Below are 27566 nucleotides of genomic sequence, written 5' to 3' on the forward strand. Positions count from 1 at the left end.
TCTCTCATTATTGATGTTTTTATCTCTCTCTCCCTCTTCCTTCCTCTCTGAAATTAATAAAAATATAGATTTTTAAGAAAGGGAACTGCTCATCCAAAAGGGACCCTAAAAGGCTGACCTTTCTTGCTGTGATTTTAGACTATTAAGACCATCAAGACACCTACCCAGTGTGGCTCAGTGCATAGAGCGTGGGCCCAAGGACTGAAGGGTTCCATCGATGTTTCTCTCCCCCTCCTTTCCACTCTCTCGATAAAAGTCAATAGAAAAATATTCTCGGGTGAGAATTAACGAAAATATAAAAATAAAGACCCCGAAGAACTTGTCAATGTTTCATTTTTCTGTTTTTCAAAATAGGTACGTTTTTCTGTGCGTAGTCTGTCTTGAAGAAAAAGTAATGTAACATCCCAAAGTAAGATTACTAGAGGGGCCTCGTTGCAGAATCAGTGTTGGCATTTATTCCAAATTCCCATCAATCCTTCAGTTGCAGATAATACTCACATTAGGGTATGTAGGTCAAAACCTCATTTCGCACAGGGGAATTCGCCCCAGGATTTCTGACTTTTTCAACGCCGAGAGCATATTTACAGAGTTCAAAGCTCCACCCAGCAGGGCCTCCGCAAAACTGGCAGGGCACCAGCAACCATGTGCCAGGGCGGCCTGCAAGATGCTGATAACCAGAGGTGAGAGTCAGGCCCGGGAGGCGAGGGTCCGCCCAGGGTTCCTTAATCCGGGGGTTTGGCGGCCGGAGGGGCGTGGCTCCCCAGCCTGTGACCAGTCCTCGGGTCACGCCAGGCTCTGGAAGCCCCAAGTCCTCACCCCCGCTGCTCCCGCCCCTATTTGGCTGCCTGACCAATCAGAAGGAGGCTCTTCCGAGGGGGCGGGACGAGGGGCGGAGCTGATTGGCCGAATCTGAAGCCTCGTACTTCAGCTCGGGGCAGTCGACGCGTCGGCTGCGGAAGGTGGCGTGAGCCGAGGCCTCCTGCGACGTTCTGCAACCCAAGCCTGACGCCATGGGGGACTGCCGGGACCCAGCCAGCGACCAGATGAAGCACTGGAAGGAGCAGCGGAACACGCAGGTACACCCTGCGCCCTCCAAAAGCGGGGCGACCGCGAGTAACGGCCCCGAATTCCGAGCGCGGCGACGTGCCCGGGGCTGAACCCCTGATCGCGGGCTGGGGCTGGGGCTGGGGCCGGGGCCGGGGCTGGGGCCGGGGCCGGGGCCGGGGCCGGGACTGCGGCTGCTTTTCCGTCCGGACGGAGTTGCGTTCGCGGGGAGGAGGGGAGAGGATTCCCGCGGGCCTGCAGGGTTTGTCGCGCGGTTGGCTGGCTCTGCGTTTTGCATTTTTGCCAGCCAGGACAGAGGTCACAGCTTCAGGGAGAAGTGGAGGCGCGTGGAGGGAGAGGCCGAGAGCTGCAGCTGCGAGGAAGGAAGTGTGTGTGTGTGTGTGTGTGTGTGTGTGTGTGTGTGTGTGGAGGGGGGCGGGGGAGAGGACAACTTACACAGTTATATAGGCTTTCGTGTTTGCGGGCTGCCGTGGGCTTAGGGACAGTGTTCTGTGATCTCGATGACCCCAGCACCCACCACGGTGACGGGTGACGGATACTTAGTACACACAGCATTTGAAGGTCTCAATCAAAGAATTTTACCTCCATTATTTCATTTGCACCGGGAAAACATCGAGCCTAGCACCTGAGAGGTGGAAGCGACGTTAGGGATTAATGCATGCGTGTGTTCACACGTACTCTTTGAGAGCCTGCATGTGCCAGGCACTGTGCTGGGAGGAGGCGGACAAATTCCAGTGAAGCCAGAACTCTGACGTGGAGAAGCTCAAAGTCTCATCTGGGAGACAAGACAGATAAACAGATGATTTATTTATTCCACTTTGGGGAGGGCTCTTATATAGTTAGGTAGGTATCTGTAGGTGTAAAGGGAGAGACCGATTTTGCCTGACAGGCTTCCCAAACCAGGTGACATCTGAATAAGACTTTCAAAGAAGAGTAGGATTTTCAGCCAGCAGTGGTGGGTGAGGGAGGCATTCCTGGCCAGTACCCAGCATCTTCAGGAGCATCTTTGCGGAGGTTGGATTAGATGAGAGCACATCTGGTCCGAGTCTTCTTTTATCAACTCGGCCCAGAGAGCCTAAGGGACTTGCCCAGTTCCGGTGGTGGCTGGTTAAAGGCAGAGAGAGGACTAGAGTTGAGCTTTTCCTCGCTCTTGCCTAGTGCTCTTTTTCAAAACTGGGTTACTATTCATGAAATGGGGTATGAACGCTGAGCGCATATGGATTGCTTTATAGTACTTCCCAGTTTGCGAGAAGGCTGCCATTCTCCTCTGAGGACCTGCAAAACTTTTCTTCTCATCCTGGCCTTTATTGTATGCCAGTAGGCTAGTTCAGGTTTTTTTTTTTTTAAATTTATCTTTATTGTTGGAAGTATTACAGATGTCTCCCTTCCCCCGCACCTCCATTAACCCCCTCCACTCTGCACCTGTCTTCCCCTTACTCCCCTCCCCCGCCCCCCGCCCCCCGCCTTAACCACACTATTGTCTGTGCCCATGGGTTATGCATAGCCTATCTAATAAAGAGGGAATATGCAAATTGACCATAACACCACCACAAAAGGTGGCAGCGCCCATAGCCACAAGATGGCGGCGCCCAGTCCCCTGAGCCCCGCCAGAGTCCCCCAGTCCTTTCAGCCCAGCTTGGGGGGCAGCAGGCACACGGTGCGGCCAGACCCGCCCTCAACTGCCCAGGGCCGGCCAAGGCGCAGGCAAGCCTTGGATGGCAGCTGCCCAGCCGCCCAGGGCCGCCCAAGGCTCAGGTAACCAGGGCCGGCCGAGGCTTGCGCTGCTGGCAGTGGCAGCAGCAGAGGTGTGATGGGGGCATCGCCTTCCCCTGATCACTGGGTCACCTCCTGCCCCTGAGGGCTCCCAGACTGTGAGGGGGGCAGGTCAGGCTGAGGGACCCCCCCCCTCCAGTGCATGAATTTTCATGCACCAGGCCTCTAGTATATATATAAGTTCTTTAGTTAATCTCTCCCCACCCACCCACCCAGCCCCGATTTCCCTCTGAGATTCATCAGTCTTTTCCATGCTTCTATATCTCTGGGTCTGTTTTGTTGATCAGTTTATTTTGTTCATGTAAGTGCGATCATGTGAGTTTTTTATGAGTTTTTCATCAAAGTGAACCCGAGAGACTTGGAGTCTTAGTCATCAAGCACATGCAACTGGTTGTGGCAGAGTCAGACTCAGATCTCGGCTCTTGGGGACAGGACTCCTTCCATACCCAGTGGTTGCTACATCTTGGTTCACACGGAAGTTTTCATGAACACTCGGTGAACTGCAAAAAATATGGGCAATGTAATGAGTTTTACATAGAACAAAATTTACTCCTTTTTAAAGAGCTCCCCTTTATTCTGAGACTAGCTTGCCTCTTTCTTCATTGTTCAGGAGAATCATGAACTTTTTGTTAAATCATTGAGACCCTGCTGATGATTTACCCTACATGGTTGCCCAGGTCCGAACCAGCTGGCCCACAAAGCACATCTGTACTTGGGGGACTCCCGGTGGGAATACTGCTGTCTCCTCTCTCCGTGGCATGATAACGCCCCGTGTAATTGTCCTGATTGGAATGTCTTCGTAGTCCTCACTTTTCGCTGCTCTTGAGTGAAAACAGCTTATTTTTTTGAAGTGTCCTCTACCCTATACCCCGCAAGAGGAATTTTGCATATGTCATAAAGCCTGTATAATTTTCCAGTGTTTTATTATAAAAAAATTTCTAACATTCAGAAAAGTTGAAAGAATTGTGCAGTGTATCTCCATATATCCACCATCTGGATTCTACACTGAACATTTTGCTATATATGTCTTATTTCATGTATTCTCTCTGTCCATCCCTCTATACATTCATTCTCCCATTTTTTGGGGGGGTGCATTTCAGAGTAAGTTGTAGATATCAGTAGACTTGACCCCATGAACACCAAGCATACAAATGAACAGAGCTCAGTGTTAATGTTTTTAAGGTAATACTTACACACAGAGAAATACACAATATTAAGTGGATCATTCCATGATATACACAACTGGGAACCCTATTCCTTTATCAAGATATAGGAGATGATCACCACCCTGGAAAGTTCCCTCATGCTCTTTCCCAGGCATGTCCTTCAATCCCTCTGCAGGCAACTACTGTTGATTTTCTCTTTTTAACTTTCGATTTCTGTACTTTTTGTATAATGCTTCATTTAGCAAAAGTGTTTTAAGATTGCCTTAGCCAGTTTGGCTCAGTGGCTAGAGCGCCGGCCTGCGGACTGAAGGGTCCCAGGTTCAATTCCGGTCAAGGGCACATTCCCGGGTTGCGGGCTGGATCCTCAGTGAGGGGGTGTGAAGGAGGCAGCCGATCAATGATTCTCTCTCATCATTGATGTTTCGGTCTTTCTCTCCCTCTTCCTTCCTCTCTGAAATCAATAAAAATATTAAAAAAAAGTGTTTTAAGAATAAAAAAATGTTTTCAGATTCATTCATATTGTTGCATATATCAAACTTTTTTTTTTTTATTGCTGAGTAGTATTCTGTTGAGTAATATACCATTTGTTTATCCTGGAGCTGGATACCTGGGGTATTTCCAATGTTTGGCTATTATGAATAAAACTGCTATGAAAAATCTTATACAAGTCTTTTTGTGCACATATACTTTCATTTCTCTTAGGAAATACCTCGGCGTAGAGTGCTGAGTCATAGAGTATGTGAATGTTTTAAAATATGTCTTTATTGATTTCAGAGAGGGGGAGGGAGAGAGAGAGAGAATCATCAATGAAAGAGAATCATTGATTGGCTGCCTCCTATGCAACCCCTAGTGGGGATGGAGCCCTGACTGGGAATGGAACCATGACCTCCTAGTTCACGAATTGATGCTCAACAACAATGAGACACACTGGCTGGGCCAGTCTTTTAATGTTAGCTATTCTGGTGGGTGTGAAGTGGTATCTAATTGCAGTTTTAATTTGCATTGTTCTGATGGTCAGTGGTGCTGAGAAAAAGTAAACACAGAAACAAGAATTTGGGATTCGTTATTACCTTCACTCATTTTTCCCAAAGTGGTTGTACCATTTTATGCTTCCATCATCAGTGTGAGAGTTCCGGTTGCTCCACATTCTGTCAGCTTTTGGTGTTGTCCGTCTTTTTTTCTCTCTTGCATGATGAGCCAGAGTGGTCTGAGGTTGAAGAGGGGAGTGAGTACCCACAGTTATTGAGGGCTTCAGGCTGAAGGAGGCTACCCCTTTGTCGACACATGACCTTTAAGATTGCCCTGGGCATCACTGACTAGCCACAGAAGGTCAAGAGCATGGAGGAGTGTGTGTGGGAGGTTTAAGGGCCAGGCTGGAAGTGGTGTGGGTCACTTCTACTCATATTCCATTGACCTGAACTCTGTCACATGGCCACACCTGGCCATGAGGGAGGCTGGGAAATGTAGTCTACCTCTGTGTCCAGGTAGTTTACCCTACTATATCATCCAAACCATACAAAACATGTTTGGTGAAAATCTATCCAGCCATTTTCTTGTGATGTCGTGAAAGGCAAAAGGACATAATCACTTTTTAAAGATTATGTCCTTTTCACTTTCTGACATGAAAACATTCTTTCTGTTAGAAAATTATGACAGTAATGGATAGTGTGCTTTTTAAATCTCTCCTTGCTTGGCAAATGCTTTTGCTTACATGGGCAGCGTTGTATCAGTGCCCTCCTCACTCTCCAGGCTGTTTTCACTTTTACTGGACTGTGCAAGCTTTACGTTTTGGAACCCCTATCGGAGGGCACCATGCTGTCTCCTCCTCCTGCAGGAACCCAGGTGCAGAATGCCAAGCGGGGTGGATCCTCCTTTGGAACCAGAGTGTCAGCAAATGGAAAACAATTTATTGGGCGTCTTTCCTTGTGCTCAGATTTTGTTGCTGATAAGTGAACTGGGAGTTTTGTAAGCTTAAATAAGTGAGCATTGAATCAAGTATGTTCCTAGGTACGGCTTGGACCGTCTTAAATATCTTCATTTCTCTTTCTCTCAACATACATTGAGGGGAGGGAGGTGATTCTGCAGGTGTTCCCAGTCTCTTGGATGGAACTTAAACGGGAACTTGGTTGCTCGCTGCTTAGAATGCCATGGGCTGGCTATTCCACTGGGATACTTAGGCTTCATTAGTGGCCTCTGCTCCCTCAAAAATTGGAGACTTTGTATGTCTCAGGCCTTACCTTTCTAACCAGTTAACTGCCATGTGTCCAAAATGGAAACCATCCCACTCAAGTCTATAGATGGTTACGGCGTGTGAAGGGTTAAAAAGTTTCCTTTTTCACCTGGGAGAGAGGTTGGGTCTTAGCTCATCCTTTCCTGTCAGTGAGTCATAAGACAGTGCCTGCAGGGTGTATGTCTTTTTTTTTTTTTTTTTTAGTAACTGCATTGATGTAATGCTGCCAATATTTGGGATGGAGAAAGGGTGACTGATAATTTAACTCACTGTGCACATGCTCTTTCATTTCTCTTGGGAACTACCTAAGAATGGAATTGCTGGTTCATAGTGTGGGGGAGGGAGGGAGAGAGAGAGAGAGAGAGAGAGAGAGAGAGAGAGAGGCAGACAGACACATTATGAGTAATGGAGTAAACATTTCTAAGCTTCTATTTCTGTTTGTCAAAAATCTAGAACACTTCATTTTTTTTCTCCAGGTAAGAAAAGAGAGGCTGGTTGCAAAATAGAAAACAACTTTATTTTTGTTTATTTTCTCTTTATGTTTTGTTCTGTATTTTCTTTCTGAGTATTATGACTACTGTAGTTTCTATTACAAAAAGTAAAGGGATATTTTACATTGTGGATCAATTATCCTTCAGTTTTTGATCCTCTTTTTCTTTCCTTTTCTTATTCCCTACTTTTTTTTTTTAAAGGACTCTGCCAGTTCTCAGTGCTCCCAGACGTATTTAAGAAAGGCAGTATCAAGACAGAGAAAACCTCATTTGTAATGGGCTATTATTCCGTGCATTTTAACGATTTTATTTTCCATAGTGTTATTCTAAATGTTTGCTGGTTATTGAAAACCACTAGCGATGTTTTGATCATTTCTTGTTGGCAACTCACCAAGAACAGAGGAAAAAAGTTTCCCAGGTGATTCCACTGACAGCTAGTGCTGAAAAATGAAGGTTTAGGTTTAGACTAACGGTTAAATTGTACAAGTTCACTCCTTTTTCTGATTCATTTTTCCACTTTAAATTTTAAATGGAAGTGTACAGTGTCACATGTATTAGCACGTGTGTATCTTCAAAGGAGAGTGGTGTGATTGGAGGTAACTGTGGACCCTTGCACTTTTGTACAGTTCGGAAGGGTTTGCTGCTGGGTGGGTAAGGAGAGAGCCTGGATGGGTGCCTACATGCCTGTCATGGCTGTCTGGTCAGTTTCTCACAGCCAGCGAAGTGGTAGCATACATGTGCTTATGTGTGCGGCCTGCATTTTGCAGACATGTAGCTCTTTTAATCCATGTATTAACTCTGGGAGGTAGTCATTTTTGTCCATTCTGCAGATGAAAAATTGCAACTCAGAAATAATAAGTAACTAGCTAGTAGCTGCTCATCTGGTAATTGGCAGGGCTGGAAGCTGGACCCGGCTCTGTGGGGGCAGGACTCAGGATTTCTCCACGGTGCCGTGTTAACCGCTTCCCATTTCACTGTGAACAGAATGCTAGCAGCTAAGGGGATTGTTTTAGTGCATGTGAGGGTCTTCTTTATTAATTTTTCAAATTCCAAGATCTCTCTCTTTTTTTAAAAAAAATATTTTTATTGATTTCAGGGAGGAAGGGAGAGGGAGAGAGAGAGAGAGAAACATCAATGGTGAGAAAGAATCATTGATTGGCTGCCTTCTGCACATCCCCTAGTGGGGATCCAGCTCTCAATCCAGACATGTGCCCTAACCAGGAATTGAACTGTGACCTCCTGGTTCCTAGGTCTATGCTCAACCACTGAGCCACACCAGCTGGGCCCAAGATCACCTTTATTCAGTGCATTTTCCCAAAGAGCTCACGGTACTTTTATGGTTGAAGTGACTTCCCTCCCATTTTCCCTTCTAGAGAAGAGGCAGGTATTAACTGTATTTTAAAATCAGGACAGATGTGCACTAAGTTATATACTCCACCCCAGGTTGTGGAAATTCTGAGCATAGTGCTTTTTTGGGTAAGTGAGGTCGGTACCGTTAACTTTCTTCAGTAGACGTTTTTGAGTTGTTCTCCCAGGACAGAGGTGGTGTAGCTTTGCTTCACCCACACATCTCCCCTGCCTTCCCAGTGAGGGGGACGTGGAGCGGCAGTTGTCGGGGTCAGAAGTAGAGTGTGTGACGATGGAACAAGGTGAAGCTGAGAGTTGCCCAGGATCATGTGGGCTTAGAAAACGCTGCTCCCACCTTAGAGGAGGGTCAGCTTCTGATGTCACTGAGATTGGAGAATTGAGTGGATTAAAACATGCCTGATTACGGTAAAATAACCTATCCTACTTCAGAGACATTTGACATCTTTAGAAAATTAATGCCATTATCCATCTTACCAGTAACAGTTTGTTTTCAGTGACAATAAAAGCTGTTGACTTTGTCTATTTGGGGAATGAAAAACAATGTTGCCCATAGCTGGCATACACACTGCTTGAGGGAAATGGGCAGGATGGCCCACTGTGACATCTATCATAATAATAAAAGGCCAAGAGGCGTCACGACCAAAATGACCAAACGACCAGTTGCCATGAGGTGGCATTGACCATCTCAGCCTGGGTCCAGTGGGTGGTGGCAGCGGCCGGAGTGAAGCAGCCCGGGTTCCAGGCGCCTGGAAGTGGCAGGAGCGAAGCAGCCCAGGTCCTGCGTGCCGGAGGGAAGCCAGTGCTGGCAGCTGGGGGAAGGAAGGCCTATTCTTGCACGAATCTTCATGCATCGGGCCTCTAGCAGTGTAATAAAGCATGTGTGAATGCTGAGTACCGCGCTTACTGCCATAGCTTCTCAGAGACCACCTTCTCACTATTCGTTTGGACACTCAGTGTCAAGCACATATGATCCCTTTTTTTGGGATCCCTAGCTTGGGGTGGAGCCTGATGATTGTATTTGGAACAGGAGCTGAGCAGGTTAGCAAGTTATTTATCTTCCTGTTCTTCAGAGCAGATTTTTTAGCAGATTGGGGTTGAGATTTATCAAGGCCTTCTGAGACCTGATTATAAATTCAGGCAATGGCCTACCTTGTATTTTAGTACTTTGGACACCAGAAATGTAAAGAGTTTGGGTAGAAAGTATGAATATTGCAAAATGATGTACCTATGGCAGTGCAAATGACAGTCTTTTAAAATTATTATTATTATTTATTTTGTACTGACTCGCCTGCATTTCTTTTCCTTTCCTGTTTGCTTAGAAACCTGATGTCCTCACCACTGGGGCCGGTATTCCAATAGGGGACAAACTTAATATTATGACAGCAGGGCCCCGGGGGCCCCTCGTGGTTCAGGATGTGGTTTTCACCGATGAAATGGCTCACTTTGACCGGGAGAGGATTCCTGAGAGAGTCGTGCATGCTAAAGGAGCAGGTGAGAGCTGTGTCCATTTGTTGTCAAAGGATTGTTTCAGAACACCGGGGTTAAAAATGGTTTCTCATTTCATACAAGTGCCAAATCTCCATCCCTGGGAGAAAGGAAAAAGTGTCCATCAAAATAGGAATTAGTAGTTACCTGAGGCTTATTTCCCTGGATGCAACATTATGTATAAAATACTTCATTTCATTGAAAATAAAAGTAATCTCCCTTTTCTTCCATTATGCAGTTTAGTGAAGAAATAAAAAAAATGATACACAGACATGGACATACTGTAACTGTAGCTAGGTTAGATGGTGCACTAACTGAATAAAGAATGGCATGGACGGTGCGGAATTGAGGATAGTTGGGTTCGGGTGGTGGGTTTGTGGTGATTTTTCCTTTTTTGTTCAAAATATCTGTAAAACGTTGACCTAGCTTTTAATTACAGAAACAAAAGATGGAGGTGGTATTGAAAAGAAAGCTAAAAAACTCAATAGGAAAAAGGGAGCTGGATAGAAAGGAAGAAAAAGTCTTTCTCTTAGCTGCTTGCTTGGACTCCCAGTTACGAAGTTCAAGTTAGGACTTTCTGATTTCTTTATTTCCTCTTCTTCCATCGTCTCTAGTTTTTCGTTTGTTTTTTTGGCCTCGCTTTTCCATGGTGACTTTGGTGTGTTGTGCGGTTTGTTGTTTGGCTCTGTGGTGTCCTTCCTAAGTGTTTATCCTTTCTTTCCCTGCGTTTTCTTCTCCTCTCCTGTTCTTTCTTCTTCTAGGTCCTCCCTGTACTTCCAGGCCCTCTCAGGCCCTGTGTCCTTGGGGCCACCTTGATCAGTTCCTGCCAGCCCCATCCCATCTTCCTCCTCTTGGCTCCAGCTGGATAGCTCTCAGTTTAGCACTGTAATAGGGCTTGGACTTTTACTCTTGTCATTTTGAGTTTGGACACCTCCCCTTGCCCTGTCATCAGGGATGCCATAGTGGTAGGTGATACGGTAGTTTAAACTCTACAAATGCTTGTTGGTTTAAATTGATTTCATATTGGAAGCTCCCAGAAGGCCAGTTTCAAGGCTAACCCATCAGTTTCTCTTGTCACCCAGATGCCTGGTGCGGGTCTGATAGTCTGAGTGACGGTCTCATGAGAATGTCTGTGTCTTTCTCATTAGGGGCTTTTGGCTACTTTGAGGTCACGCACGACATTACCAAATACTCCAAGGCGAAGGTGTTCGAGCATATTGGAAAGAGGACTCCCCTTGCAGTTCGATTCTCCACCGTTGGTAAGTCGGTCTGTTTGCGGGACTGGTATTCCTGCACCTTATTTGGGGCATTGGTAACATAATTTCAAGAAAACCTTGTTAAGACAGAAAACAAGCACTTTGCCAAATTGTTGCCACGTGTTACAGTAGAAAAAATACCTTGCAACATGTAGGAAGCGACTTACATATCTCTTTGTTGAGGTCTAAGGAGATGACACGTAGGCAGAGGCCACCTCTGCAATGCTGTGCCATTTGGAAAGAACTTGGCCACAAGTGGTTGCCTCAGACGGAAGCATGGAGTTGGTGCTCTTGTTCAGTACCCACGATGACAGCTGCCCTTTTTTGAGAATTAACTCCATGCCCATCCATGCTTTACGGACATCAGCTGTGATCTAACCTGTAGATTTACTTTGCAGAGGGATTATTTGTGCTGCAGAGGTTAAGTGATTTTTCTCGTGTCACAGAGCTAGTAAGAATTAGATCTGTCGTGCTACATCTTAACACACCACAATGTTGTGATTCCGTTCAATCCGTTTGTGCACTTTTAAAATTCTTTGGAACGCAAATCTAAATGAAATTAAGAATAAGAGCCTAGCTGTCAACTCATTTTCTTAATATGAAACTCGTAATTCTGCTAACTTGTGTTCTCTTTGCTCACTACCTTATCTTCATTCTTATTCTCTTCCCTTATTTTAATTTAAATTTTAATTTCCTGTTTGAACAAAGCTCTCTCATTATGTCGAATGAACAACCTTTTCAGCTGTTATTACATATACAGGCAAACCTCCGGATATTGTGCTTTCGGTTCCAGACCATCGCAATAAAGCAGCTATCACAATAAAGCCGGTCATAATCTTTTTGCTGGTGGAGGGTCTTGCCTTCAATTTGTAAAAATCGAAACATCGGTGATATAAAGTGCAATAAAGCGAAAGCACAATAAAACGAGGTATGCCTGTATTACTCTCAATTAATTCTTTTGTTTAATTTGTAGACCAACTTAGCTGGTGGGTGGTAGAAATAATAACCTAGGCACTTACATACCTAATTTACGTCTAGGAAATGGATTGGAAAGGCTAGATGTCAGTGTTTCTTTATGACTTCCGGCTTCTTGGAGGCAAAGTGCTCTGCTTGTGCTTCATTTCCCCCATTTGAATCCTCTAGCTGGAGAATCGGGCTCAGCCGACACCGTTCGTGACCCTCGTGGGTTTGCAGTGAAGTTTTACACAGAGGATGGCAATTGGGATCTTGTTGGGAACAACACCCCCATTTTCTTCATCAGGGATGCCATATTGGTAGGTGATAGCGTATTTTGCACTCTACAAATGCTTGTTGGTTTAAATTGACTTCAAATTCTCTGTATAGATTGGCATTTGAGGGGAAGTCCTGGGAAAGATTGAAAGAAGAGAATTTGGGTCAGAGGGATTGCCTTCTCAGACACATCTCTCTGTATTTAATGTCTTCTTACAAAATCAAATTACGACAGTTACCATTGGGCTTGGATTTGGCATTTTAGTCTTCACTGACTTAATGGGAATAGTCCATGGAAGATTAATAAAAACAGGCACTTTGCCCTAGAAACATGGGGAGGGTAAATTTCTTGTTAGGGTTTGGCAGTTTAAAATTCTAAGATGATGTTCAGAATTATAATCCATAAACCTAGCAACAGGCATTGTATAATATACGATACCATAATTCCTGTAAATGTAATTTGTGTTTTTTTTCCTCTCTCTCTTTTTCCATTTAGTTCCCGTCCTTCATCCACAGCCAAAAGAGAAACCCTCAAACGCACCTGAAGGACCCAGACATGGTCTGGGACTTCTGGAGCCTGCGCCCCGAGTCTCTGCATCAGGTGGGAGCACTGCTTTTTCCATAGTCACAATATATCACCGGGATGGAACTGGGATCATGCCTCAGAATGTGTTTCTCCAGTTTTGACTGTTTCATTGGAATTGGTTTCTGACTTCCTTTTTGGGAGGCTTACTCAGATTTCTTGATCTTGAGTAATTTTATAATGGCCCATCTTATTAACCTTGCCCTGATCATAGACCTTAAGTGATGCTAGAAACATTATCAATTGATATTTAGCAATATTAACCCTTTGCACTCGCTTGCTTTTTTCTCGATTCCTTTATTCTAATGCTAACAGTGTCGAGTCACACTCGACATCCGAGTGCAAAAGGTTAAGGATTAAAGTCTCTAGTATGAAATATTGGGGAAATGAGGGGAAAGTAGTGCTAAACAAATTTACTATTAAAATAAATTTTGAATAGCAAGTTAGGCTAGTTTTCAGATTTATTTTAGTTTTTCTTTTTTTAAAAAAATATATTTTATTGATTTTTTACAGAGAGGAAGGTAGAGGGAGAGAGAGAGTTAAAAACATCAATGAGCGAGAAACATCAATCAGCTGCTTCCTGCACACCCCCTACTGGGGATGTGCCCGAAACCAAGGTACATGCCCTTGACCGGAATCAAACCTGGGACCCTTGAGTCTGCAGGCCAATGCTCTATCTACTGAGCCAAACTGGTTAGGGCTAGTTTTTCTATATAGAGGTTAATGATTTATCATTCTGCTTTAAAATTCTTCTTTTTTTAAAAAAATAAATGATGACAATGGTAACCTTTCTTGTGGGTACTTGGTTAGTATGTTTCATGCTAGGGACTTTCTGGACATGTAGGAGTGTCTTAAAAACCTAGGATGTTTTGATTTAAATGGAAAAATATTAGGTGTTATTTTTCTGTTCCTTAGGTCTCCTTTTTGTTCAGTGATCGGGGGATTCCAGATGGACACAGGCACATGAATGGATATGGGTCGCATACTTTCAAGCTGGTTAATGCGAATGGAGAGGCAGTTTATTGCAAATTCCATTATAAGGTACATGTTTTCCTTTGGGGCAAGGGATAAAAGGCTCCCACCACCCACATCTCCTCAATTCTGCGGGTTAGGGAAAGATGCAAAAGATCAAGGCTCTCCACCCTTCCCCTTACTTCCACCCCCAAGGATGAGAAGTACTGATCTATTTGATCAGTACCGTGAATCTTTTGTTATCTGCCACCCGTTCACCTGCTCAGTCAGAAGAACTGTGTGTAGTCTCCTTTTGGTCTCTTCTTTTCATGTGGCTAGGGGGTAAGACCACACACCTGCTGTCCATTGTCAAGCTTTCTTCTCCTTCTGGACCCTGGGAACTCTGCCACACATATTTGGGAAAATGTTTCTTTTGTGCTGGCTTTCTGGTGCGGGCAGGTGCACATTGAAATTCTTTTCTCCCTGGGGAGGGAAGATCTAGGTTTTTATTTGGGCTCAAAAGTAATAAGATAATACAGGCCTCCAGACTAGGCCAATGGAGATTTCTATCTGGTTTAGCCTAGTTCTCTAGAGTTCTGTGTTGGAGTTTTAGAGTCAAGCCTTCGCAAACAGTAAAGTATCACGCTTTGCCTTTCCTAGCCCTTAGTCATTGTTCTGAACATCCTATATAATAAAAAGCTACTATACAAATCGACCAATCGGTGGAACAAGCGGCCACTATGGCACACACTGACCACCAGGGGGCAGAAGCTCAATGCAGTAGCTGCCACTTGGTGGTCAGTGCACTCCCACAGGGGAGCACTGCTCAGCCAGAAACCACAGCAGTGCTAAGGATGTCCGACTGACGGCTTAGGCCTGTCCCCCGAGGGCTCCTGGACTTTGAGAGGGCACAGGCCGGGCTGAGGGATCCCCCTGCGCCCCCCTGCCCGCCCAGTGCACGAATTTCATGCACTGGGCCTCTAGTATATATATATTGGGGTCCAGGAGGGGACTACCGCAGAAGTGGGGCATTCTGTCAGCAATACCTATCTCACTGTTACTTTCCAAATCTGATGCTATCTTTCTAAATACATTTCTCATAACATTTTAATTCATCCATCCATGTATTTAGCATTTATTGAGGGTATATGGTGAATGAGGAAAATAACTAAAATCAATTACAAACGTCAGAAAAAGAAATTCTATTCTTTAAATTTACTTTTGTACGATCAGATCAAATCAGTTACCTTTGGGGAGGCTTTTGAGAACTTTTTAATTAACTGAAATGTTTTAAAGGGCTCTCTCTTAATCTTGGCATTTGTTAGAATAAGCAGTCTCCCATGAGAACTCTAGAAGGTTATTGGAAAACCTCTGGTTGTCTAAGAACTTGTTTCCAAATACTCCCGCTAAAATAAGAAGAGATAGAAGTGGATTCATGACAAATGGATTCTCCCTCTTAATGATCTCACAAAGACCTGTTTTCTTCTGTCCTTTCTTAATATTTATTTATCTGAACAACTTACTAGTATGTAGGTATATCAAACAGAAAAACTCTCACTCCTCTTTATACTTATGACTCGGATCTATAGTCTTTGTTTGGCAAGGAATATGTTGGCTTGTGACTGGCTTGTAATTGGCCCGTGTGCTTGTCATTGCCAAAAGAAGTGTTAGAGTAGGACTAGATGATTGTATCTGGGACGGCTAGCATGGTGGTGGCTTTGCAGTTAGACCAATCCGAACCCAGGTCTTCCTTCTTCTAGACAACTGTGACTTGGGCATATTATTAAAACTTCTCTGAGCTCCAGTTTTGCGTCTGTAAAAATGGGATAATAATACCTGCTGTCCATGGTCCTGGAGAGGTTGGCTTGCTTGTGGGTCTGTTCAGCGGAGGGCCTGAGGTAGCCTGAGATCTACATAGATTCATGTCTCCATGATTCTGACCTAAGAGAACTCGTTTCTAAGCCCAACAGATTTAATTAAAATCAGGAAGGTATTGCAATACTATTGCACAATTTAATGTATTAGCTCTCTGGGTGATCTGCAGATGGCAACCTCCATTTTTTAAATCCTGGCTTTATTTCTAATAGTAAGAAGGGTTCAAATCTTGCCACTGGCTAGAGAGTTGGGATTTTTGTGGTCATAATGGATTAGTCTTTCAGAGTTGAGTTTTGCTAAGGAAGTCTTTCCATGGAGCTTGGCGTGATGGGAATCTTTTAGAATAAAATAGAGGTGGGAAATTTATTGAAGACCAGTATGGTATGAGATAATAGGAGCACTTGTGAAAGTGACTTAACTTCTCTGGATCTTAATAGCTGTTTGGAAAGTCAGAATACTAATTCTACCTACTTATAGTCAGGAACTGTTTCCGAGTGGCTGTACTGAATGAAGTTCTTTCAGCTCTGTGAACTATGATTCTATAGTTTCTTTTTAAAAAAGGAAGAGTATGGGGGTGGAGGAATACTAGCTGAGTACAATCTCTTAATTGACTTGAGCTGTTAAAAAAAAAACAAAATTAAAAAATTTCTTCATGCAAAAAAAGGAAAATTCTTTAGTTTTATTATTTGTTCATTTAAAAAATACATTTTGATTTTCTTTTTCTGACTTGAAAAGTAGCATGAGTATAAAAATTCAAATAGCAACCACTCTGGAAAACCGCTTTGAAGTTCCTCAAGAAATTAAATGTAGAATTACCCAGCAACTCCATTTTGAGATATATACTAAAAAAATCCACTGAATTGAACACTTTAAAATGATAAATTTTATGCTAAATTTTTTTGGGGGCTTGTCTGAAGACATTAATACATCACTCTTTATGTGGGGGAAAATTAAAAATAACCTGTATGTCAACAATTTTAAAAATTCGAATAGTATGGAATGAAAAAGGGAAGGATATGACTAATTTTAATATGAATTGCAGAGATGGATTCCTAGACGTTTAAAAGAATCAGATTAATTAAGTAGAATTCCTTGTTGAAAAATTCATATTTGTGTCAGATTTGAACAGTGGGATTACAGTTAGAAGGGAAAGCCAGTCTCCGAGTAGTGTTACTCAGAATCCTGCAATGAATTCATAACTAGAGTTCGCTCACTGTGCCAGGATGTTTCAGTTTGAACTTTTTCTTTCATTCTGTAGACTGACCAGGGCATCAAAAACCTTTCGGTTGAAGATGCAGCAAGACTCTCCCAGGAAGATCCTGACTATGGGCTCCGGGATCTCTTTAATGCCATCGCCACAGGCAACTACCCCTCCTGGACTTTTTACATCCAGGTCATGACCTTCAGTCAGGCAGAAAGTTCTCCATTTAATCCATTCGATGTTACCAAGGTAAGTCCGTTAACAACTAAGCTGTTTTCTTCTTTAAGTCTCTTTGTACCTAATTTTAACAAATTTCCAGTCAAACACTCATCATGGCAGGGAAGTTGTGTGTACAAACCGAAGTGGGACCATTTGTGGTTTCCCAGCCTGTGAAGGAGTCTCACCAGCGTCTTGCTTCCAGTTCCCGATTGTAAGCTCATCGAGTTTGCCTGGCTTGATATATTGTGTTTTTTTTTTTTAATTTTTTTAATGTTTACTGATGTTTGGAGAGAGAAACATCGATGTGAGAGAGAAATATCGATTGGTTGCCTCCCATAGGCGCCCCAACCAGGGATCCAACCCGAAGCCTAGGTATGTGCCCTGACCTGTAATTGGACCCACAACCTTTTGGTTTACGGGGTGATGCTCCAACTAATTAGCCACCTGGCCAGGGCTTGATATATTGCTATTAGCAGGGAGCAAATTTTGAAAAGCTGATGAACTTTTGCCCAGGGAAGGTGTCAATATTTACTGTTCACTGTTGTGAAAGATTTAACCAATACACTTATCTTAAGTTCTTATCATCTTATTGGATTAAACATTATTATTTTTACTGACTATCATTGGCTTCATTCTATTTGAAAGCTGGCATTTTTTTGTGGGTACTTTAATTTGCTTCAGTTGGTTGTCTGGTAATTGTGAATATCACATTATTTCTAGGTTTGGCCTCACAAGGACTACCCTCTTATCCCAGTTGGTAAAATGGTCTTAAATCGGAACCCAGTCAATTACTTTGCTGAGGTTGAGCAGTTGGCCTTTGACCCCAGCAACATGCCGCCTGGCATTGAGCCCAGCCCTGACAAGATGCTTCAGGTAAACCTGTGGATTGGGAGGTACTGAGGCAGGAGTACCTGCAAGTGTACGCGTGTGCATGGGTACACACACACTCAAACACACACTGTATAATTTGGTGTGACCTTTTGTATGAAGAATTAACTAGAACATCACTTAAACTTTAATTAACCTGGTTCCTTAGTTTCTGTGGGACTGACTGGAACATTTTGAGATGGGCATTACAGTATAAACTACATTTCATGGTAAAGTCCCTCAGTATGTTAACACTGACATTTAGTCCCTTAATCTTAAAGAAGTTCTATTAGAAAGTGCCACAGGTATTTGTAGAGTGTAGAAAGCACTCTTTGTTCAGCCTGTAACTGACAGTAGGGAGTATTTTTTAGTTGATTATAACACCTTGGTCAACCTAATTTTACTCATTTCCTCTTCCATGGTGATGCTTGAAGAGACCTGGACATGGTTTTTCCATCTGCAAAAAGACCCGGACATGGTTTTTCAAACTAAATTGATTGTCAGTGGTGAAAGGCAGTGGGTTCATTTAACCATTTGTCTTGGTAATGTCCCTAGGCATTCGGTCCTTTTCCTTCACTCTTCAATATGCTCTTTTGCGTGTACAAAGAGTGAAACTCTTCTGTGGACTAGACATTGGTAGGAGAATAATTGGCTTCACAGTGACTGAGTACATGAGTCTTTTTGGATTTGGGACCATGATCATGATCACAAGTTAAAGCTTGCACCAGGTCAGACTGCAGTGACTGCTGGCTGCTGGGCGCGTGTGGGTCCAGTTCCGGTGCCACTCTTTTTTTAAATGTATTTTTATTGATTTCAGAGAGGAAGAGAGCGGGAGAGAGAGAAACATCAATGATGAGAGAGAATCACTGATCGGTTGCCTCCTGCACGGCCCCTACTGGGGATCGAGCCTGCAACCCGGGCATGTGCCCTGACTGGGAATTGAACCTTGACCTCCTGGTTCATAGGTCAGTGCTCAACCACTGAGACACACGGGCTGAGCAGGCATCACTCTTTGGAGGCACACTAAGGGTTCCCGGTTTTATTTAATAATACCGTTTTTTCACTTTGACATTGGGAACATCTGAGACTTTTATAGAAAATACGTTTTTCATTAGTTTTAGTTACATTATTAACTAATATACATTGAATACCTACCTACGTGTACAGTTGATTTTGTAGAAACTTGCTTCTTTTCGTTACTGCTCACAATATCCGTTTCATTTATGACTGCAGGGCCGCCTTTTTTCCTATCCTGACACTCACCGCCACCGCCTGGGACCCAACTACCTCCAGATCCCTGTGAACTGTCCCTACCGTGCTCGAGTGGCCAACTACCAGCGTGACGGCCCCATGTGCGTGGTCGACAACCAGGGTAGGCCTGAGACTCCCGGCTCCCTGGGAGGGCGGGGGGCACTGCTGAGCAGAGGGTGGGACAGCGGTGTCCAGTCTGGCCCTGCGGGACCTCCGGCTCTGGGAAGGGGCTCACAGAGGCACTCCTGCCAACCACATAATTTTGGCCCAGCAGTGAAGGTTAAACTGCCCGAGGACTCTCCATACTGTTACCTGTTATGTTTTATTGAGAGTTCCACCTCTGGTCTTCCTTGCTATCCATCCTATAGTGAGAGGCAGGGAGGAAGGACTTTCCCCGTGACTGTCTTAGAGTCACGTCTAACACAGGGGCTAGGTTTTAAAGACTCCTCCGAAGCCGACAGTTCCTTACATTACCCTGGCTTTCATGTCTCTGCCCCTCTGCCAGGGCTGTGGAGGAGAAGGCTAGCTAGAATTTGGAGGGGATGGGGGAAGCTAGAAAATAGGGGATGGAGAGAAAAATCAAGGGGTTCTCCCCCACTGTTTTTTGTTAAGTGAATATAGTTGAATTCATGTAAATCAGCTGGTGAGATGAGACTCTGCTGCATTTTGTTTTTTGGAGCTTGTTTATCACATTTATGGTTTATTTTCCCTTTTAAGTTACATGTTTGGGTGCCGTGTACAAACAGCTTCAATTTCTAATTATTGTTCTAATCAGAGAATGCTTAGTGAATGTTGGTTTTTTTTTTCCTTTTAATGTCCCACAGTTTAGTATAGATCGTAGTTTCCTTTTTTATTTTCCTGTTTAGGACACGTGTTTTAGTAATAGGCTGCTTACATTGATCTTTTCAGAAATTTTACTATTCAGTTATATCTATAGCCCTAGATGTCTATATTCAAACAAAGGTAATTTTTCTAAGATAAAGATTCTACATGTGCCCTAAAGGAAATTTGGAAACTGTAAGATAAAAGAAAAGGGAGAAGAAAAACCCACTTGTAGTCCCAACCCCCACAGGCCACAACTGTTACATTTTGTTACATTTCTTGCCAGTCTTTTATGAATTTTTTTATACACTTACGATTGTTTTGCATATATAATTTTGGGCCTTGCACTTGTTAGTATTATCACTAAGCCTTTTCCATTATTTAACAAGTTTATATGCTCACTAACTGATTACATTGGGTGGTTACCCTATTTCTGCTTTCTGAGGTTTATAGAGGTATGGAGCGTATTATTGCGCAAAGTAATTGATACTTCTTGTGTCTGTCTTTTCTAAAGTAATTTTTTATTTCATTCGTATCCCTTGGTCCTTTGTTATTGACTGGCTGTTACTAGGAATTGTTCACTTGGGAAGAGTCAGAGAAGTTCATGCATGTTTTGGAACTTCATTAAGTAATTGCTTCTTTTTCTCTCTCTCCATTGATTTTTAAGGAGAGTAGAGGAGAGAGGGAAAGAGAGAGACATCGATGTGAGAGAGACACATTGACTGGTTGCCTTCCACATGAGCCCCGACTAGGGCCCGGGCCAGGGTGGAGCCTGCAACCTAGGTACGTGCCGTGCCCTTGACCGGAATCGAACCTGGGACCCTTTGGTCCGCAGGCTGACGCTCTATCCACTGAGCCAAACCAGCTAGGGCAGTAATTGCTTCTTGTTTACCATTCTAGTGGTAAACATGTGGAAAGCTATTTGTGTATGTATTCGGTACAACCTTGCCTCCTTGTTTTGGGCTGTGCTCTTAAAGTTCAGTGAGAGTGCTTAATTGTTCCCAGGAGTCAATGACTTGAAGACAACTCCCACTCTGAGGAAAGGCCAGAGCTTATTTGGAAATAGAACTTGAACATTACTCAATTAGGCACATTTCGAAGAACGAGCACTTAATGCAGGAAACCACTGCGGGGGCTGGTTATTGGGGCACTTTGCTTTCCATGGAGATGTGGTTGACCTAGAGCTAATGATTGGGCTCCATACTCGTATGCTGTCCTCCCTCTTTCTGCATGCACGTGGGACCTTGATCATTGTGATAGGAGGCACCCCTTAATTATCCACTCTGGGAAGTCCATGTGTTCTGGCAACGCGCTGGGTAAAATCCCAGCCCCAGGCTGGTTTCTCAAGCCACTTAGCATGTTTCTAAGCCCATGTTTGTAGGCAGTTGTGTGTGCAGATAATTCCTGCTCCTGCTAATATCGGCTAAAGCAGAGTGGCGTTAGGAAAATAAATATGCCAAGATGCGGAAAAAAGCTTCATATTTTTTTCCAGAAGTCATAAAAATTTTTGATTATAGTTTTCACTTTTTTTCCTGTAAGTCCAAATAAATGATGCTGATATACTAGAATATATCAAAGTTTTAAAAAATCCTATTTTATTTATCTTTGGAGAGAAATCAGAGTGAAGTAGAATTGAATAAAGTCATAATAATACAGGAGAGATACCCCGAGGATCTAAAAACCTTAACGAGAAGCAAAGCAGAGCTGTGTCATGGGGATATAGTGCGTGCTGGAATGGAAGAGACAAAAGACCCAGAGTTCTAGTCCCAGATCTACCACGAATCACTGCTTCAGACCTCAGGGCTGTCATTGAAGGAGTGGAGCTGGAGCGTGGAGTTGCTCCCAAGCATTCTGTGACTCAGTGTTTGAATCGCACCCGAGCCCGCATGAAATCCTAAAGTTTGGAACGTATCCTTGGGTCTCATTTTCTATGGGAGGGGGGTGGGTCAAATCAAACTCGAAGAAATGTATTTGTATTGGCAAGCATCAGATTCCACAGATTCGATCATTGACGTGTTCAAGGGGAATTTGAGATCTCTTCATTAAGACCCAGAGTGAGGCAGCCCATGCGAGCATTTGGAAGATGGCGGTATTCTCTAAGAATATGAGTATTGCCTGTGGGTAAATAAAATAACATGTGCATGACAAATAGGTGTATGTGTGCATATACATACATAATTGAATGTCTTTCATAGTGCATTGTTTGTAGACTCCCTTCATTTTTTTCTCCCTGAAGTGAATCTGTGTGGCTTGCCTTTAAAGGTGGTGCTCCCAACTACTACCCCAACAGCTTCAGCGCTCCAGAACAGCAGCCGAGGTACGCCCTGGAGAGCAGCTCCCACGTCTCCGGGGACGTGCGGCGCTACAACACTGCCAACGATGACAACGTCTCTCAGGTAACGGCTGCTTCGTCTGCTACGGAGTGGCCGGTTCCCCCTCTCAATAACGTGTCTAACAGGTCTCCAGTCACATTCAGGGAAGACATCTCTAATCATAAACCAGTCCCTTTACTGGGCGGAGTGGGAGAGTTGTTACTCTGCTCTCCTGGTACGAGGGATGCCTCATTTCAGTTCTCCCAAATGTTAATGAAGGGATACGGTGCGGGCCATTGGGGAAGAAGTGATTCCATGGAAATCTAAGAAATGGGCAAGTTAAGCTTAAGTGCAGCCAAATCTCAGAATCCGGCAGGACTGACAGATTGAAGTGACTAGAGCTGGATTCTAAGTAGCTCTGGGATCCTCAGTAGCAGGAGTGCAGGTGTGGGGCATCACATTCACACGACTCTTTACTCTCCCTCCGTTTCTGCTTTCGAACGCTTTTCTCCTCGTTGCCTCATGGCTTCTGTTGTAACATTGCTGTGGTTTTGCATGACTGTGGTTGATTTCAGAAATGAGCAGAGGCTATTAGAGTTCATGCCTGATACTTAGCTCCTGTTTTTCATCTTAATCTATTGCTATTAATTTTAGAGGTAAACCCAATAACCTAAGGAAAATATCACTTAACATCTATCTTCTCCAAGAAATCTTGACTTTTAAATATCTAAGGATGTAAATGAATTAGGTTTCTTTCCTCTGGTTCTGAGTGAATTGAACAAAGGTGTGCTAACTGGATATTTGATGATCATTTGCACATTCTGGACTTCTCAGTATGAAGAGTGTGGGGGGATTTTTAACTGTAGGCTATATTGCCTTATATTTATAAGCGACTTATTAGCAGTGACTACAAAAGACATTATTGAATAGCAGTTATGAGCTGTTATCAACAACTGAATTCCTCCTATTTTGCTTAAAATAAAACAAAACAAAAAGTGAAGAATTCAACACAAATGACAGTTTTAAGTGTAAACTTAAAATTATTCTTAAATTCTAAAAACTTCCATTCTTCCGCAAATGGGAAGTCTCACCTTTTCCTCTCCAAAGTGGCATCCCGGGTGAGTTTTGCGTGTGATAAAGTGGCGATTGCACTTCCCCCACGCTGTGTATGTTCACTGAGCAGGTGCGGACCTTCTATACCAGCGTACTGAACGAGGAGCAGAGGAAGCGCCTGTGTGAGAACATCGCGGGCCACCTGAAGGACGCCCAGCTGTTCATCCAGAAGAAAGCGGTGAGTGAGCCCTTGGCAGCTGAAGGGCGGCCTCTGCTGGCTGGAGGAGAGAGTGCAGCTGTGAGAGAACCCTGGAGAGGAACAGTGTCCTTTCTATTTTACTTGCGCTAAGTGGGCTTAAGAAAATGGGAACTGTTGCCCCGACACTGCCATTTGAGAGGTTTCCTATGCAATTTAGGGAACTGGAGCTTTGGGGCAGTCACTTTTACAAAGAGCTAAATAAATGAGGGTAGTTATCCTCAAAACAATGCCTCTAGCTCTCATTCCAATAAGCTTTTGTGAGTGAAAAGGGAAAAAAAATCAAGGGAATTAGAATGAGTGAGTGAGTGGCCGGGGGCTTCCCCGGGATGTGTCCAACCTCTGAACGTCACCTGTCATGCGTCACACATATCTAGAGGCAGGCCACCTAGTCCCGAGTGGCAGACTGAGTGGGAAGGTAGGGGAGGGTTCGGGGGTGGTGGTGGTGGTAAGAGATCAACTGAAGGACTTGTATGCATGCATATAAGCACGACCAACAGAAGCAAGACACTGGGGGCGGGGGTACGAGGGCAAGTGCTGGTGGGTAGGGGAGTCTGGGGGGAGGTCAGTGGGGAAAAAAAAGGAAACATGTACTACTATTTGTAATACCTTAAACAATAAAATTTAAAAAAATAATAAAAATAAAAAAAGTCATACTGGAAAAAAAAGAAAAGAAAATGGGAACTAAGCCCCACTCTGATTACTTTCTCTCCAGTGGATATGGCATCCCTCCAGCGGAGAGCCAGACAGTTGCTCCGTGAGATAGCTGGGGCAGGTTGGATCTTACCTTCCTGACGAGAATGATTAAGGCACAGCATGTAAGGAGCGAACCCTTCGCGTTCTTCTCACGTGTGCCGAAGCTGTAAGGCTTCCTGTGGAGTTACGATGCCCCATCTCTCCCTGCTGCCTGCTGGGGCCCAGCCCAGCAGGGAATTCCTGCTTGAAGCGTGTGGAATTGCCCAGCATGTGGCAATGACTTTGTATATTTTAAATTCTGGCAGCGTCTGGGCCCGTTTCTTTCTTTTTTTATTTTTAATATATTTTATTGATTTTTTTACAGAAAGGAAGGGAGAGGGATAGAGAGTTAGAAACATCAATGAGAGAGAAACATCAATCAGCTGCCTCCTGCACCCCCCACACTGGGGATGTGCCCGCAACCAAGGTACATGCCCTTGACCGGAATAGAACCTGGGACCCTTCAGTCTGCAGGCCAACGCTCTATCCACTGAGCCAAACCGGTTAGGGCTGGGCCCGTTTCTTAATACAAATCACTGTAACTTGCGTCCTCTGAGGTCAGCTCTCTACATGCAGTCAGCGCAGTTTGCCTCGGTGCATTTCCTCACCCGAATGTGCGAGGGAGGTGCATTATCTGACTCACCTTGTGGGCGGTGGGCATGCGCAGAAGAACGGCTTATCTCAGGTTGCTCAGTGCCCGTCAGCGCTGGCACTGGACCCCAGTCTTACTCTGTGTTGTTGACCACATGCGGTTCTACTACCCGAGGCAGCATCCTCTCCCCTGGAGCGAACACCATGAAACAGACACTGTCCTAGGAGGGACTAAGGTAATGAGTGTCTCCATTTATTTTCAGGTCAAGAACTTCAGCGATGTCCATCCTGACTATGGGGCCCGCATCCAGGCTCTGTTGGACAAGTACAACGCCGAGAAGCCTAAGGTGAGTCCAGAGCGGGCCGGCTGGGGCAGAGCGTGCGTGCCCTGGGTTAGATGAGGCATCGTGTGGTTTCCTTCTAGGATGGTTCTCCTCAGGCCCAACTATTAGATTGCTTAAAGCAGCTGTTCAGAAACGCATTTGAGATCTAAAGAACTCACCTGCAAGGGGGGGGGGGGATGGGGCGGTAATGGGGGAATAAGGACACATATGTAACACCTTAATCAATGAAGAAATTAAAAAAATAAAAAATAAAACCTTCAAAAAATTTAAATAAAAATAAAAAGATGCCTGGGGGAAAAAAAAAAGAAAGAAAGAACTCACTTGCAAAACACCTTTTAGCTCTGGACAGTATAAGGGAGTTGAAGGTGAATGAGTTCTGAATTGTTATTATTTTCATTTGAGCACAAATTAAAGCTCAGATAAATACCAGGTTGCTGCAGCCCAGCGAGGTAATTAATCTGCTGGTCTTGTTCTTTTAAAACAGAACGCGATTCACACCTTTATGCAGCATGGGTCTCACCTGGCTGCAAGGGAGAAAGCTAACCTGTGAGGGTCGGGAGTTGCTCTCCGCCTTTGAAGCAAAGTATGGAATTCACACCCGTAATCCACTCACCCACTCACCGCTGGATAGAAGATTCTGCTGTGCTAGATGTGCAAATGCAAGTCTTTCAGATGGTAACCCAGTTTCCATAGCAAATAATGTAATAATGGCTTTTAATGAAAATGAAGGGGACAATGAAGATTAGGGCATAAGAATCATTTAAAAGAAACGTGTTTGCTTTTGACAATTGGTTGGATTCTTCACTTGAAATGATCAGAATGAAAGTTTCTAGCAGAAATATAACTTTGTTTGGTAAGAAAAAAATCTTGGTGAAATTAGTATGTTTACATTATCATCTCATGGCCTATTATATAAAAATATGGTTGTTATATATGAAGAAAAGATAAAGATAATCCACTCAGAATTTTTAATTTTTCTGAGTTCGTTATAGGAAAAACACCTTGGTGTCTTTTGAAGATAACCTCAACACCATCATGGCTTAATGCTTATTTCTGCTTGGAACTGATCAGATTTATAAAAACAACAACTTGGAATTACATTTATGCTAACTGCAGCATTGATTTTACAACAGACTGATTTATAATTATTACATTTTTACAATAAAATAATCCATACATAAGACTAGAAGAATGGTACTTGATTTTTTTCGGCTCCATATATAACTTGGGATGTCCCACAGAACTCTAAATCTGAATATCATCTGTTAGCAGATGCTTACCTTTAAAACTGAAAACACCAATATCATCAGGATACTATGTTATTTGCCTTAAGACCCTGTGGACCAGAACTTTAATTATATTGTAAAAATAGCAAACTGCCCAACTTTGAAAATTACTTCGATCTCTTGTTCATTAGCTTACTTCCTCATCTGCTTATGAGTTTTTTAAATAAGGGCTCAGAACCTCAAGTTCTTTTCTTAAAATCCATGTTTGCTCACAAGTCAAGTGGAATACTTTAAAGGTAAATTCTGAATACTAAGTGAAAACCTATTTTCCTTAAATACGCATTCCCTTCACCTCAGATCTTCAAAACCGGTTTGTACCACTCTTAGGAGTGCCCTGAGACCTTCGGCTTCAGAAAACCATGAGACCACTGGCAATACAAATTCTGTCTTTTAGCTCAAACTTCTTTATTCTCCTGTAAGACTCTCCTGCCTGAATTCCTCCAATGTTTGAGTACGCTTGGAAACTGTTGTATTTTTACACGTAGAAAGTAAATGTATCTATTTGTACCCAATGGTGAGTACTTACAATATAGTAGCTTTGCTATAGTTATATCTCTTGGTAGTATGAAATGTAATATATAAGATAAACTGATAAAGATTAATATAATTTGACAATGGGAAGGAGATTATTCACTTAAATATTGGTTATAAACAAAGACAGAAATTTTGAGATAATTTTCTGCTTTGTTCTATTCTGTAGTGTAAAAATAAGTCCATAGTTAAAATCACATGTATCTACCATGTTTCTTGTATGTAAAAGTCTGACACATGGAAGTGCCTTCCATTTTATTCTGGAGACCTCGTTTGTGATTTTCAACGATAAATACTGATGAGGTGAACTTCCCCAGGTAGGTTTTACTTCCTAGGAAGCACTCTAATTATATCCCTTTTTAAAAAAATATATATATATTATTGATTTTTACAGAGAAGAAGAGAGAGGGACAGAGAGTCAGAAACATCGATTAGCCGCCTCCTACTGGGGATGTGCCCGCAACCAAGGTACATGCTCTTGACCGGAATTGAACCTGGGAGCTTTCAGTCCACAGGCTGATACTCTATTCACTGAGCCAAACCAGTTAGGGCTAAATCCCTTTTAAAAAAATATATATATATTATTGATTTTTTACAGAGAGGAAGGGAGAGGGATAGAGAGCTA

The 27566-nt window shown here is 43.5% G+C and overlaps 1 protein-coding gene across 1 annotated transcript; it reads left to right on the forward strand.

Annotated features, from left to right (window-relative positions):
• Positions 1–910: 910 nt before the first annotated feature.
• CAT (catalase) lies at positions 911–26319 on the forward strand. The gene is made up of 13 exons (XM_079789316.1): positions 911–1076; positions 9413–9584; positions 10727–10837; positions 11978–12108; positions 12561–12665; positions 13563–13688; positions 16732–16923; positions 17614–17766; positions 18994–19132; positions 22096–22229; positions 23329–23436; positions 25044–25127; positions 25609–26319. Exons 1-13 carry the CDS (start codon positions 1011–1013, stop codon positions 25672–25674), a joined length of 1587 nt encoding a protein of 528 aa, XP_079645442.1. The 5' UTR covers positions 911–1010; the 3' UTR covers positions 25675–26319.
• Positions 26320–27566: the final 1247 nt, after the last annotated feature.

The sequence above is a fragment of the Cnephaeus nilssonii genome (assembly GCF_951640355.1).
Source record: "Cnephaeus nilssonii genome assembly, chromosome: 13".
Classification (NCBI taxonomy): domain Eukaryota; kingdom Metazoa; phylum Chordata; class Mammalia; order Chiroptera; family Vespertilionidae; genus Cnephaeus; species Cnephaeus nilssonii.